At 40.8% G+C, this 12,087-nt stretch overlaps 1 protein-coding gene across 1 annotated transcript; it reads left to right on the top strand.

Moving 5' to 3' along the window:
* The first annotated feature begins 292 nt into the window (after positions 1–292).
* On the top strand, positions 293–11,395 carry LOC308609574 (uncharacterized protein). Its single transcript, XM_081223268.1, has 4 exons — positions 293–412; positions 4,675–4,801; positions 5,496–5,591; positions 9,964–11,395. The coding sequence occupies exons 2-4, from the start codon at positions 4,768–4,770 to the stop codon at positions 10,887–10,889; spliced, it is 1,056 nt and encodes a 351-aa protein (XP_081079394.1). The 5' UTR covers positions 293–412; positions 4,675–4,767; the 3' UTR covers positions 10,890–11,395.
* The last annotated feature ends 692 nt before the right edge of the window (positions 11,396–12,087 follow it).

The following is a 12,087-nucleotide window of genomic DNA, read 5'->3' as shown; positions in this document are numbered from 1 at the left end:
ATAAATTACTGTTTTCTATTTACCACGTCTATATAGCATATGTTTTCTATATGCCACGTTTATATTAATCAGTAAAAATTACGTACACGTTTCCTTTCAATATGATTCTCCATGAAGCCCAAACAACATCAAACTAGAAATCTCCGCTAGATGAAGAGGAAATCCCTGAGGCCTTACGGATATAAAACTCCGGGAGCCTTATGGGAAATGTAGTCTCTGGTGGATTTCCTCAGCGAACCCTGGGGGGAGGGTCTGGGTGGGTCGCTACTTCCGCACACGCGCAGTGGGGACCTCAGGAAGTGTTTGCGTTCCTCCACGTGTTTCAGTACTGAAAGCGGGTGAGCCAGCAGGGCTTGAGGAGCAGGTGGAGAGCAGAGGCCGGCTTCTCAGTTCATGTGAAGAAAGCAAAATTGTAGGTAACTCCTATGCGCGGGGGCATTTGGCTCAGAGGAAGCCGAGTAAGGGCTGGGCTCCTTTCTGCCCAGGTCTGGCTGGGGCGTGGCGGGCCAGTCTGCGTTGCTGTGTTGTAGGTAGTGTGGACCGCGTAGGGAGCCCCCGCCTGTGCGTTGAACTGTAACTCATCTCATTCCACAAGATTTTTGACTCGCCGAAGGCAGTAAACCACTTCAAAGCGGCGGGGAAGAGAACCAATACAGCCAGTGCCAGACACTGTTAAGCACATTATTTTAAAGTATTGGCATTTGTTTATCACGATGACTTTGTAAGTGTACTCATCGTTTTACAGGGAGGTATGAAGCTGCTTCAAATCACACAACTAGTTAGTGGAGGAGCGAGTATTCAAACTCAGTGCCATTTTACCCAAATTTCATTATTTTTGCAACATAGTACTTTGCCTAAAACAAAGAGTTAGTTTGTATTCTTGAGGAGTGAATGCTAAATGAACTTCAACTTGTGATCATTGTTATTGAGAGAACTCTTGGTGTCTCTGCAGGAAGACTGTGTAATTGAACCTGAGGGTCCCTCTTGCGTATTCCTGCCTGTTTCAGTTTCCAGCGGCCCTGGTTAAAATCTACAAAAAGCCAACCTAGGGCCACAGGATGGTGAGTTTAAAGAATCGCGGCCCAACGTGAAGGTTCCTGTTGAAGGAGTGTTGCTTCTCCATCAGATTAACCCCGGGAAGAGGCTCTCCTGACCTGTGACTTTTTAACCCCATTTCAGTTGAGACAAGAATCAACTTCTGTCTCTACTATCTAGTGAGAGTAGGGCTTGACTCATGGCATTACATGTAGGTACCATCAAGGACTGTGTTTATGGAGGTGTTGTCCCAAATGTTTGAGGAGAGAGGTGAGAATTACAGAAAATGAAGTATGGGTTTATGTGGTCAGGCTCCACAGGAAAATGAAACTCACTGGAGGAGAATGAGGGTATGGTCAAGGGAAAGAAGAATCAAGAGCTACTACAGAAGAAATTCTGCTTCTTTCCTAAACACATTTATTCATTCCCCTTCTCTCTTTCTCTCTCTCTCAGGCTCTCACAAACACACATTCACACCAGTGCGTTCCCTTCCTCATTGCTTCCTTCACAATTAAGCTGGCTCCTTACTATTTTAGTTGTCATATTTGCCCTTTGGGGTTATGCTGCTTCCCTTTCTCCCCTTACCTAAATGCAGAACTAGTTTACAGAGTAATCACAGCCTCATGGTGCTAGGAGGACTTTTAGGAGTCTTCTGGTTCTGCTTCTTCATTTTAAGGAGATGGCAATTGAGTGCCAGAGTCCCACAGCTTGTTAGTGGCTGAGTCAGGCCTGAAATCCAGTCTTCAATTCCCAGACTGTTCTTTTACCTGCATCACAGTTCAAAAGTTTTGCCACGGGTCTTACCTGGTGGTGCAGTGGTTAAGAATCCGCCTGCCAATACAGGGTACACGGGTTTGAGCCCTGGTCCGGGAAGATCCCACATGCCGTGGAGCAACTAAACCCACGCGCCACAACTACTGAAGCCTGTGCGCCTAGAGCCCGTGCTCTGCAACAAGAGAAGCCACCTCAATGAGAAGCCCGCGCACTGCAATGAAGAGTAGCCCCCACTTGCCACAACTAGAGAAAGCCCATGGGCAACAATGAAGACCTAGCGCAGCCAAAAATTTAAAAAATAAAAATAAAAAAAAGTTTTGCTGCACCGCAGCGGCATGCAGTATCTTAGTTCCCTGCCCAGGGATTGAACAGGTGCCCCCTGCAGTGGAAGCGCGGAGTCTTAACCACTCGCCTGCCAGGGAAGTTCTCTGCATCACAGTTCAGGTGGGCCAAAGTTGCTTAATAAGTTTCTTTTGAAAACATGTAACAAGGAGTTTGAGTCATTCAGCAAATATTTGCTGAGTGTATGTTGTGGACCAAACACCATTCTGGTACTTGGTGTACCACAGTGAGCAAAACAGAATCTATGTTTTTCATGGAGGTAGAGAAACAAAAACCAAATAAACAGATACACAATCTGTCATTTGATAGTAGGTGCAATGGAGAAAAAGACAGAGTATGGGTGTACAGAGTGGTGGTGACCGTGAGGGAGGAAGCTCTTTTATCTGAGGTTGTCAAGAAAAGCCTCACTGCTAAGTGACCTGTAAGCAGAGACCTGAAGGAATTTAGAGAGTGAGCTGTGCAGTATCTCGATTTTTCCCTGTGGGAGAACAGCCCAGGCGGAAGAGATGTGCAGAGATCCTGAGTAATCATCCTTGGTATTTTGGAGGAAGAGCAAGAAAGCTGAACGTCTGATCAGAGTGACTGTAGGAGGGTGCTTGAAGGATTGAGGTAGATGAGGTTAGAAGAGGTGGAACCAAGATGTTGTAGGGCATTACAGACCTTTGTTTAAATTTTACATGTATATTTTTAAACTATATATTTACATGTATATATATGTATATATTTGAAAAAATAATACATTATAAACATTTAGAAAGTACAAATATGTAAAAAAATAAAATAGAAGTTACATATGATTCTGCTGTCTTTACAACCCTAAATAGCAATTATTTACATTTTTGTAAATAGCTATTATTTATTTGCAGAGAACACCAAGCTTGTGTATCTCTGTATCTGCGTGCATATTCTTTTAAAAGGGGAGGGGAGGATCATGTTATATATTTTAACATACTTTTTTCACCTACAAATATAAATGGAACCTCTTTCCAAAGCAATATCTTTATACAGCATCTTTTTTTTAATCAACACTTTTAATGGACATTTAAGCTATCATCTTTTTTTTTAAATCAACACTCTATTAATGCACATTTAAGCTATTGTCTGTTTTCATATTATAAGCAATGATATAAAAACATTATTTTTCATCTTTCCCTTTCTCCCCTTTTTTATTTTTAAAAGTAGTCACAGTCTTATTGAGTGCTTACCACATATTGTTCTGAGTGGTTTTCATGTATTCACTTCTTTAATCCTCGTAAAAATCCTATGATGTGTGTACTATTATCGTCAGCATTTTGCAGGTAAGAAAACTGAAGTATAGAGTAGTTAAGTGACTTTCTCGGGGTCATTGCTGCTAGTAAGTGGAGTAGCTGAATTTGAACTCGGTTGCCCGGCTCCAGAACTCAGGCTTTTAATTTTCATATCCATCAATTTTTATTTCTTTGGGATAAGTTTCTGGGAGAAAAGAAATCACTAGATCAGAAATTAACAATAAATTGTAATAGATCAATGGGCAGAAATGTATACATCTACCCAAGAGAGACCATCCTTATCCAAGTTCTGTGATCATATCAGGATTAAAAGTGGACAAGTTAGTCTTTCTATAACATGGACTTCCCTGCTTGTTTGAAAGGTCATTCTTCCCCCAGTAGCTTTTTTTTGTAGCTGGCATATGGGTACTTATTTCTAGGCTGGAAGGGCAGGGGACTCCCCGTCTTGTTTTCGTAGATCAGTGTCCTTTCTCATGAGCCGCAGAAAGCGACCAACTTCCAGGCAAGATATCCATCCATCCCTACGTCTATCCATCCATTTATTCATTCAAATTCCACTTTGCTTTCTGGTGAATTTGAAGTGACTTGTAAGACTCCATATATTAAAATGGAAAAGTATTAATAGGTAAGAATATAAATGGGAAAAATATAGATTGAAATTTAAATTGAAGAAAAATTAGAAAATTGATATGGAGGCCGTAGGGTCTGAACATGCTTTGTAATGTTGAGATGCAAATTTATGCTTAATCTTGGCAGTCATAAAAACAGGATACCCAATCGGTGAAGTTATTGGCCATGTCCTAGAGAGTAAGGTATAACAATTCCATAGATAAAGATTTTCCTGGCACTTATCGTGAAAGAAAAAAATTTGATGATTTGTCATAAATGAGTAGCCGTTTTCATATGACTGTTTTTCAGTGTCCCTTTGTATAAGCAGAATACATGAGGCCAAAACAATGCTCGGTGAACTTAGTATTATCTTATTCCTTCTCTTCCTCTCCCTCTCTCCATATATATGTATGTATACGTATATATATATATACGTATGTGTGTATATGTATATAGTGGGACAGTTTTAATATGATTTTCTTCTATCACAAATTTTAATTCTAAATCAAGTACGTAGTTTTTAGTTATTCTAGGTAACTTACTGCAAACTCTGAACATATGAACATAATTAGGGGAATTGCTCTGAATCCTCTCCACGTGCCCCAGTGGTCCTCACTTCAGGTCGAAAATGAATATACTATTACAGGGATCAGTGACATTCCAGGATGTGGCCGTGGACTTCACCCTGGAGGAGTGGCAGCTGCTGGGATATGCTCAGAGGAAGCTGTATTGGGATGTGATGCTGGAGAATTTTAGAAACCTCATCTCAGTGGGTAAGGACAATTTCCCTGTGTAACTCAGGATATACTAATCGTACCCTTCCTTTAAGACTTGAGAAACCTGTGAACATTCTGAAGCATTAGTAAGTTTGACCCCGAATTTTAGTGGTCAAAGAATCTTTTTCTTTGTTTTTGCTATTTCTGTTTGTTTGTTTGTTTATTTATGGCCGTGTTGGGTGTTCTTTGCTGCATGCAGGCTTTCTGTTTCTCTAGTGTGGCAAGCAGGGGCTTCTCTTCGTTGTGGTGCGTGGGCTTCTCATTGCAGTGGCTTCTCTTGTTGCGGAGCACGGTCTCTAGGTGCGTGGGCTTCAGTAGTTGTGGCACATGGGCTTAGTAGTTATGACTGCGAGCTCTAGAGAGCAGGCTTGGTAGTTGTGATGCATGGGCCTCGTTGCTCCTCGGCATGTGGGATCTTCCCAGACCAGGGCTCGAGCCCTTGTCCCCTGCGTTGGCAGGTGGATTCTTAACCACTGCACCACCAGCTTAGTCCAGTCAAAGATTCATAATCCCCTTTGGGGATCAGGTAGTATGTTTAATGCTTCTGCCTCCCAAATGAAGAAGGGTCTTTTCTCTTCTAAAGTTTGTTATCTTCACAGGCCCTAAGACTCCAGGAGGCAAACCCGAATTGTGAGGTAGTCGTTTGTTCCTAGCACTTTGTCCCCAGTTCTGTGTTGTTTCCCATGAATAGGGTGTCCAGTCACCAAAACAAAAGTGATCTTCAAGGTGGAGCAAGGACAAGAGCCATGGATGGTGGAGGGAGAGAACCCACGTTGGCACTCTCCAGGTGAGTCAGAGAAAGCAGGTAGATGGGAGTCTCTGGAACTGAGATCCCAGTTGGTGAGTGAGGGACAGGTGCCTCTGAAATACTTTGTAGGAAGCACCTCTTAAAACCACACGCCTTTGAAAGTGACTGGGTACACCTGACACAACATCCTCAGATCCCCAGATGACACCTCCACTTCCACTCTGCCACGTGGCTGCTCTTTCTGTTTCTCAGTTCTTGTGTGGGAGGATGTCCTTCCTCTCTGCTCTGGCTCCTCACGCTGCCTGTTCCATCGAAGTGCTTGTTGGTTCTCTCAGTTCCTAGAATCCTCATGCTTCTTCCCTCCTCAGCATGATGGCAGATCTTTCCATACATCTATTTCTAATAATGTAATCAGATTGTGTTTATTTGAGAAATAAGGAATGAGGTAAGAGTCCAAATTGTTACACTAATAAGGTTCTCCCTTGATGGAAGGCAATCTCAGAAACAGTGAAGAATTGCCTTCTCCTCCATTTTCCCTAACATTATTATATCAGTGGACTTAGCATTTGTAGGGTTTTGAGCAGTGATGATGTTGTTTTGGACATGGTGTGGCACCATAGTAACAGTAGTCAGAGTTAACTTTCTTAACCACACAGCATATAAAGGCAAAAGTTGGTAAAGCCTAGGAGTCTTATGGTTCAGATCCCCAGAAATAATGGAATCTGTATGTGTGGAAACCAAAATGTGAAATTTGAGTTAAAGAGTGTGGTGTCAGGGGCAAAGCAGAGTTTTGGAGGCTAGTACGTCTGGAAGGTTGAAAGAGGTTATAAAAAAATAGGATTATTTTTCAGGAAAAATTCTTATCAAGTAGTAGAAATAACTGATGATAGAAGCAAAAGAATTGACATCTGGTCTCTTTTCAATGTTCTGCTGAGCCTCTGTGTTCCTGGGTATGTGTAGGCATTGGAGAATGAATCCTAGCAGAAGTGGAGTTGGAGAACTTTCTACAAATAGGCCTCAACTGTGGCTTGGGTGGCTAGAGAGGATATAGGAAAGTGCCTATAGGTAAAAGGGAGTTAATGGCTTGACAGTTCTTTGGTGGTTGTGTGCAGGATGAGGAAGGAGAAGAAGTGTGTGAAGGAGACTCGGGAGCATCCTAACAGGATAACTTAATTATTAGATGTTGTAGATTTTGACTCTGGTCAAATTTCCCCAACCCAGTCTAGCTCTTCTCATTTCTCAGAATGCCTTTATCTCCTTGTTCCCCTGGTTACTCTCCTCATTCATTCCTCTGAAATGGCTCTCCCCACTCTCAGAGCTACTCTGCATCCTTGTTAAGAGCCCTTTTTAACTTTCTTTGTCACTGTTATAACATTACTTTGTGCCTGTTTTACCATCTTTCACAGAATGGAAAGTCATATTTATAAATAGAAAAAGCTACTTGTTCTCATTATTGTTTTCCAGAAGCCTCCATTTCAGCAGTTTCTTCTTAATGCCCAGGGCAGGACAAATACAGATTTCTTTTTTGTTTTGTAGTCCAGAATGGGAGACTAGACCTGAAACCAGAGACTTTTTGCATGTGTGTGGTAAAAAAAAAAAAGCATAATATGAAACATACCCTCACTGGCAAACTTTTAAGTGTATAGTACAATATTGTTAACTGTATGCACGTTGGTGTACAGGGGATCTCTAGAACTTCCTCATCTTGCAGGACTGAAACTCTAAACCCATTGAACAACTCGCCATTTCCCACTCCTCCCTGCCCCTGGCAACCACTACTCTACTTTCTGCTTATATAGGTTTGACTATTTAAAATACCTTATGTAAGTGCTATCATGCAGTTTTTGTCCTTCTGTGACTGGCTGATTTCATTTAGCCTAATGTCCTTGATGTTCATCCATGTTGTAGCACATGAAGGATTTCCTTCTTTTTTTTTTTTCTTTTTTTTTTTTTTTGTGGTACGCGGGCTTCTCACTGTTGTGGCCTCTCCCATTGCGGAGCACAGGCTCCGGACGCGCAGGCTCAGCAGCCATGGCTCACGGGCCCAGCCGCTCCGCGGCATGTGGGATCTTCCCAGACCGGGGCACGAACCCGTGTCCCCTGCATCGGCAGGCGGACTCTCAACCACTGCACCACCAGGGAAGCCCTCCTTCTTTTTTAAAGTATGTGTATACCATATTTCCTTTATCCATTCATCTGTCAGTGGACATTTAGATTGTTTTCAACTCTTGGCTATTGTGAATAATGCTGCAGTGAGCACAGGAGTGCTAATATCTCTAGGAAATCCTGTTTTCAATTCTTTTGATAAATACCCAGAAGTGGGATTGCTGGATCATGTGGTGGTTCAATTTTTGATATTTTGAGGAAACTCCATACCATTTTCCATAGTGGCTGTACCATTTTACATGCACACCAACAGTACACCAGGGTTCTAATTTCTCCACATTCTTGCCAACACTTGTTATATTTTTTGTTTGTTTTTTAATAATGGACATCCTAACAGGTGTGAGGTGATATCTTATTGTGGTTTTGAATTGCAATTCCCTGATGATTAGTGATGTTGAGCGTCTTTTCATATACCTGTTGACCATTTGTATGTCTCCTTTGGAGAAATGTCTATTAAAGTTCTTTGCCCATTTTTTGCTATTGAGTTGTAAGGGTTCCTTATATATTTTGGATATTAACAACTTATCCAATATATGTTTTAAAAATATTTTTTCCCATTCTGTAGGTTGCCTTTTCACTCTATTGTTTCCTTTTCTTGATGGAAACTTTTTAGTTTGCTGTAGTACCACTTGTCTATTTTTGCTCTTGTTGTCAGTGCTTTTGGTTCCCTATCCAAGAAATCATTGTGAGCACCAATATTCTGAAGTTTTCCCCTATCTTTTCTTCTAGGAGTTTTATAGTTTCAGATCTTATGTTTAAGTCTTTAATACATTTTGAGTTGATTTTTGTGTGTGGTGTAAGATTGGGGTCCAATTTCACTCTTTTACATGTGGGTATCTGGTTTTCCCAGCACTATTTGTTGAAGAAACTATTCTTTCCCCATTGTGTTGTCTTGGCACACTTCTTGAAGACCATATATGCGTGGGCTTATTTCTGGGATCTCTGTTCTTTTCCATTGGTCTATATGTCTGTCTTTATGCCAGTACCGTAAAGTACAGTTTTGATTACTGTAATTTTGTGATGTGATTTCAAGACAGGAAATGTGAGGCCTGTTGCTTTGTTCTTACTCAAGATTGCTTCGGCTCTTGGGAGTCGTTCGTGGTTCCATACGAATTTTAGAATTGCTTTTTCTTTTTTTAGTTAATTAATTTCTTTTAAAATTTATTTTTGGCTGCATTGGGTCTTTGTTGCTGTGCGAGCCCAGACAAGGGCTCAAACCCTTGTCCCCTGCATTGGCAAGTGAATTCTTCTTTTTTATATATATATAAATTTATTTATTTTATTGATTGATTTTTGGCTGCGTTGGGTCTTCATTGCTGTGCACGGGCTTTCTCTAGTTGCAGCAAGCGGGGGCTACTCTTCGTTGTGGTGCGCGGGCTTCTTATTGGGGTGTCTCCTCTTGTTGCAGAGCATGGGCTCTAGGCGCGTGGGCTTCAGTAGTTGTGGCTTGTAGGCTCCAGAGTGCAGGCTCAGTAATTGTGGCACACAGGCTTAGTTGCTCTGCAGCATGTGGGATCTTCCCAGGCCAGGGCTTGAACCCGTGTCCCCTGCATTGGCAGGCGGATTCTTAACCATTGTGCCACCAGGGAAGTCCCGGCAGGAGGATTCTTAACCATTGCACCACCAGGGAAGGCCCCTAGAATTGCTTTTTCAAATTCTGCAAAAAATTCCACTGGGATTGCACTTAATCTGTAGATACATTTGGGTACATTTGGGACATTTTAACAGTAGTCCATGAACACAGAAAATGAAAAATGTCTTTCCATTTATTTGTGTTTTCTTTAATCTCTTTCAGAAGTGTTCTGTAGTTGTCAGTGTACAGGTCTTTCATCTCCTTTATTTTATTCTTTTTGATGCTATTGTAAATGGATTGTTTTCTTAATTTCCTTTTCAGATTGTTTGCTTTTAGGGTATAGAAAGACAACTGATTTTTTTATGTTGATTTTGTATCCTACAACTTTGGTGAATTTGTTAGTTCTAAGAGTTTTTTCATGGAATCTTTAGGGTTTTCTGAATACAAGATCATGTCATCAATGAACAGAGATTCTTTTACTTCTTCCTTCCCCATTTGGATGTTTTTGTTTCTTTTTCTTACCTAATTGGTCTAGCTAGGATTTTAGTACTATGTTGACTAGAAGTGGTCAGAATTGGCATCCTTGCCCGAAAACATAGACTTTAAATATTTCTTTCTATTACATGATATTGGAAGGAGTAACTGAGAATGTTTCATTTTACTCCTTTTTAGAAGTTATCTGCTTACTTGATGATGAGCTAGAGGGACAGGAAGGAGAAGGAAGCAAAGACAGTTTTTTGAACCAAGGTATGTTCACCTTCAAGAAAACACTGACCAACGAGACAGTCCAAAATTGTAATCTGAATATAAATTTTATTTCTTCAAGACAAAAACAGCATAAATGTGAATCAAATGGAAAGTGTTTGCAACCTAACTTATACTTTCTTAGTTATAATAAAAGTTATATCAGAGAAAACTCTTACGAATACAAGGAATGTGGAAAAGCCTTCAAAAACAAGTTGTGTCTTATTAGACATGAAAGAAAGCACAGAAGGAAAAAAACCTTTGGGTGCAGTGAATGTGGGAAAACCTTCCAAAAGAAGTCTCATCTCATTAGACATGAAAAAGAGCATACAAGGAAAAAAAAAACCTTTGAATGCAGTGACTGTGGGAAAGCCTTTAACAGTAAGGGACACCTTGCAGCTCATCAAAAAATTCATAGTGGAGAGAGACCCTTTGTGTGCAGTGACTGTGGGAAAGCTTTTACGCATAAAGCACAACTCGTGGTCCATCAGAGACTCCACACTGGAGAGAAGCCTTATGAATGTGGTCAATGTGGGAAATCATTCACCTGGAACTCCTCCTTTACTCAGCATGTGAAATCACACACACCTGAGAACTCATTTGAATGTAAGGAGTGTGGGAAAAGCTTCAAGTACGGTTCATCCCTTTATAAACACTCCAGAATCCATACAGGCGAGAAACCATACCAATGCAGAGAATGTGGCAAAGCCTTTGCAGACTCATCAGTGTTGGTCATGCATCAGAGAATTCATACAGGCGAGAAACCCCACGGGTGCACTGAATGTGGCAAAGCCTTCATCAAGAGATCACATCTCCTTAAACATTACTCAACTCACAGCAGAGCAACAAAATAAATGCAACACATGTGGGAAATCTTTTAACTGGAAGATACATCTTATTCTCCATCAAAGAAGTCATAAAAACAAGGGAGCTTTGTAAATGTGGGAAAACTTAAAATTAGCCTTTTATTGAAGCAGCAAAGAATTCATCATGAGAAAAACCCTATCAGTTGAATAAATGTGGAAAAGCATGTTCTGAAATTCATGTTCTATAAGTGATATTACTAATTTTATTGAAAAGATTACAGAATATTTTGAGCTACAGACAACTTTACAGTAAAACTGAGGAAGTTGTGAAAAATTGAATAATTAAGGCATCAGACTCACTATAATTGCATGTGTACACTGCCCCTGATTTATGATTTTTACACAATTTATACAAATGTCTGCATTGCTTAAGAAATTTGTATAACCGTGGGTTTGAAATACATGCTATGCACATTATACAAAATTTTATCTGTTATAACGATGGTTGCATAACATTGTGAACGTACTTAATGCCAGTGAATTGTACACTTAAAAATGGTTTAGATACTACATTTTTTTTTTTTTTTTTTTTTTTTCTTTTTGCGGTATGTGGGCCTCTCACTGCTGTGGCCTCTCCCGTTGCGGAGCACAGGCTCTGGACGCGCAGGCCCAGCGGCCATGGCTCACGGGCCCAGCCGCTCCGCGGCATGTGGGATCCTCCCAGACCGGGGCACGAACCCGTATCCCCTGCATCGGCAGGCGGACTCTCAACCACTGCGCCACCAGGGAGGCCCTAGATACTACATTTTATGTTCTGTATATTTTACTACAATAAAAAATGTATAAATAAAACTTAAACCCCTTCTAAAATTATATCTATTAAGATCTGTGGTAAATACCATCATTGTCTCTTCAAAGCCTAAAATCACCATATCCAGAATTGCCAAATATAAATGAAATAATATGGTTTATTATGTAGGATGAAAGTCAGTGCTGTGAACTTGATTTCTAACCATTTTGTGGCACTTATGAATAGTTACGGCAGTTGTTACTGAGCCTTCTTGAGCCTCCTCTTAAATAATCGTCAGGGACAGTTATGAAGTCTTCTGCTCTGCTCAGCTGAGGACATTGTGTAATATGTTTTCTTCTCTCTGCAAAACGTGCGTGTGTGTGTGTGTGTGTGTGTGTGTGTATGTGCGTGTGTGTATTTAATCCTGATTAACCGGACACTGAAGAAAGAAAACAG

The sequence above is a fragment of the Mesoplodon bidens genome (assembly GCF_964165515.1).
Source record: "Mesoplodon bidens genome assembly, chromosome: 2".
NCBI classification, from domain to species: Eukaryota; Metazoa; Chordata; class Mammalia; order Artiodactyla; family Ziphiidae; genus Mesoplodon; species Mesoplodon bidens.
Note: the sequence above shows the minus strand (reverse complement) of the source record. Positions and strands in the feature narration are given on the sequence as shown.

Excerpts from the sequence above, each read along its gene's own strand:
- LOC308609574 (XM_081223268.1), top strand. The coding sequence starts at position 4,768 with ATGCTGGAGAATTTTAGAAACCTCATCTCAGTGG. Across the intron at positions 4,802-5,495 it reads TAGAAACCTCATCTCAGTGG|GGTGTCCAGTCACCAAAACA; the intron begins GTAAGGACAATT and ends TCCCATGAATAG. Across the intron at positions 5,592-9,963 it reads CCCACGTTGGCACTCTCCAG|AAGTTATCTGCTTACTTGAT; the intron begins GTGAGTCAGAGA and ends ACTCCTTTTTAG.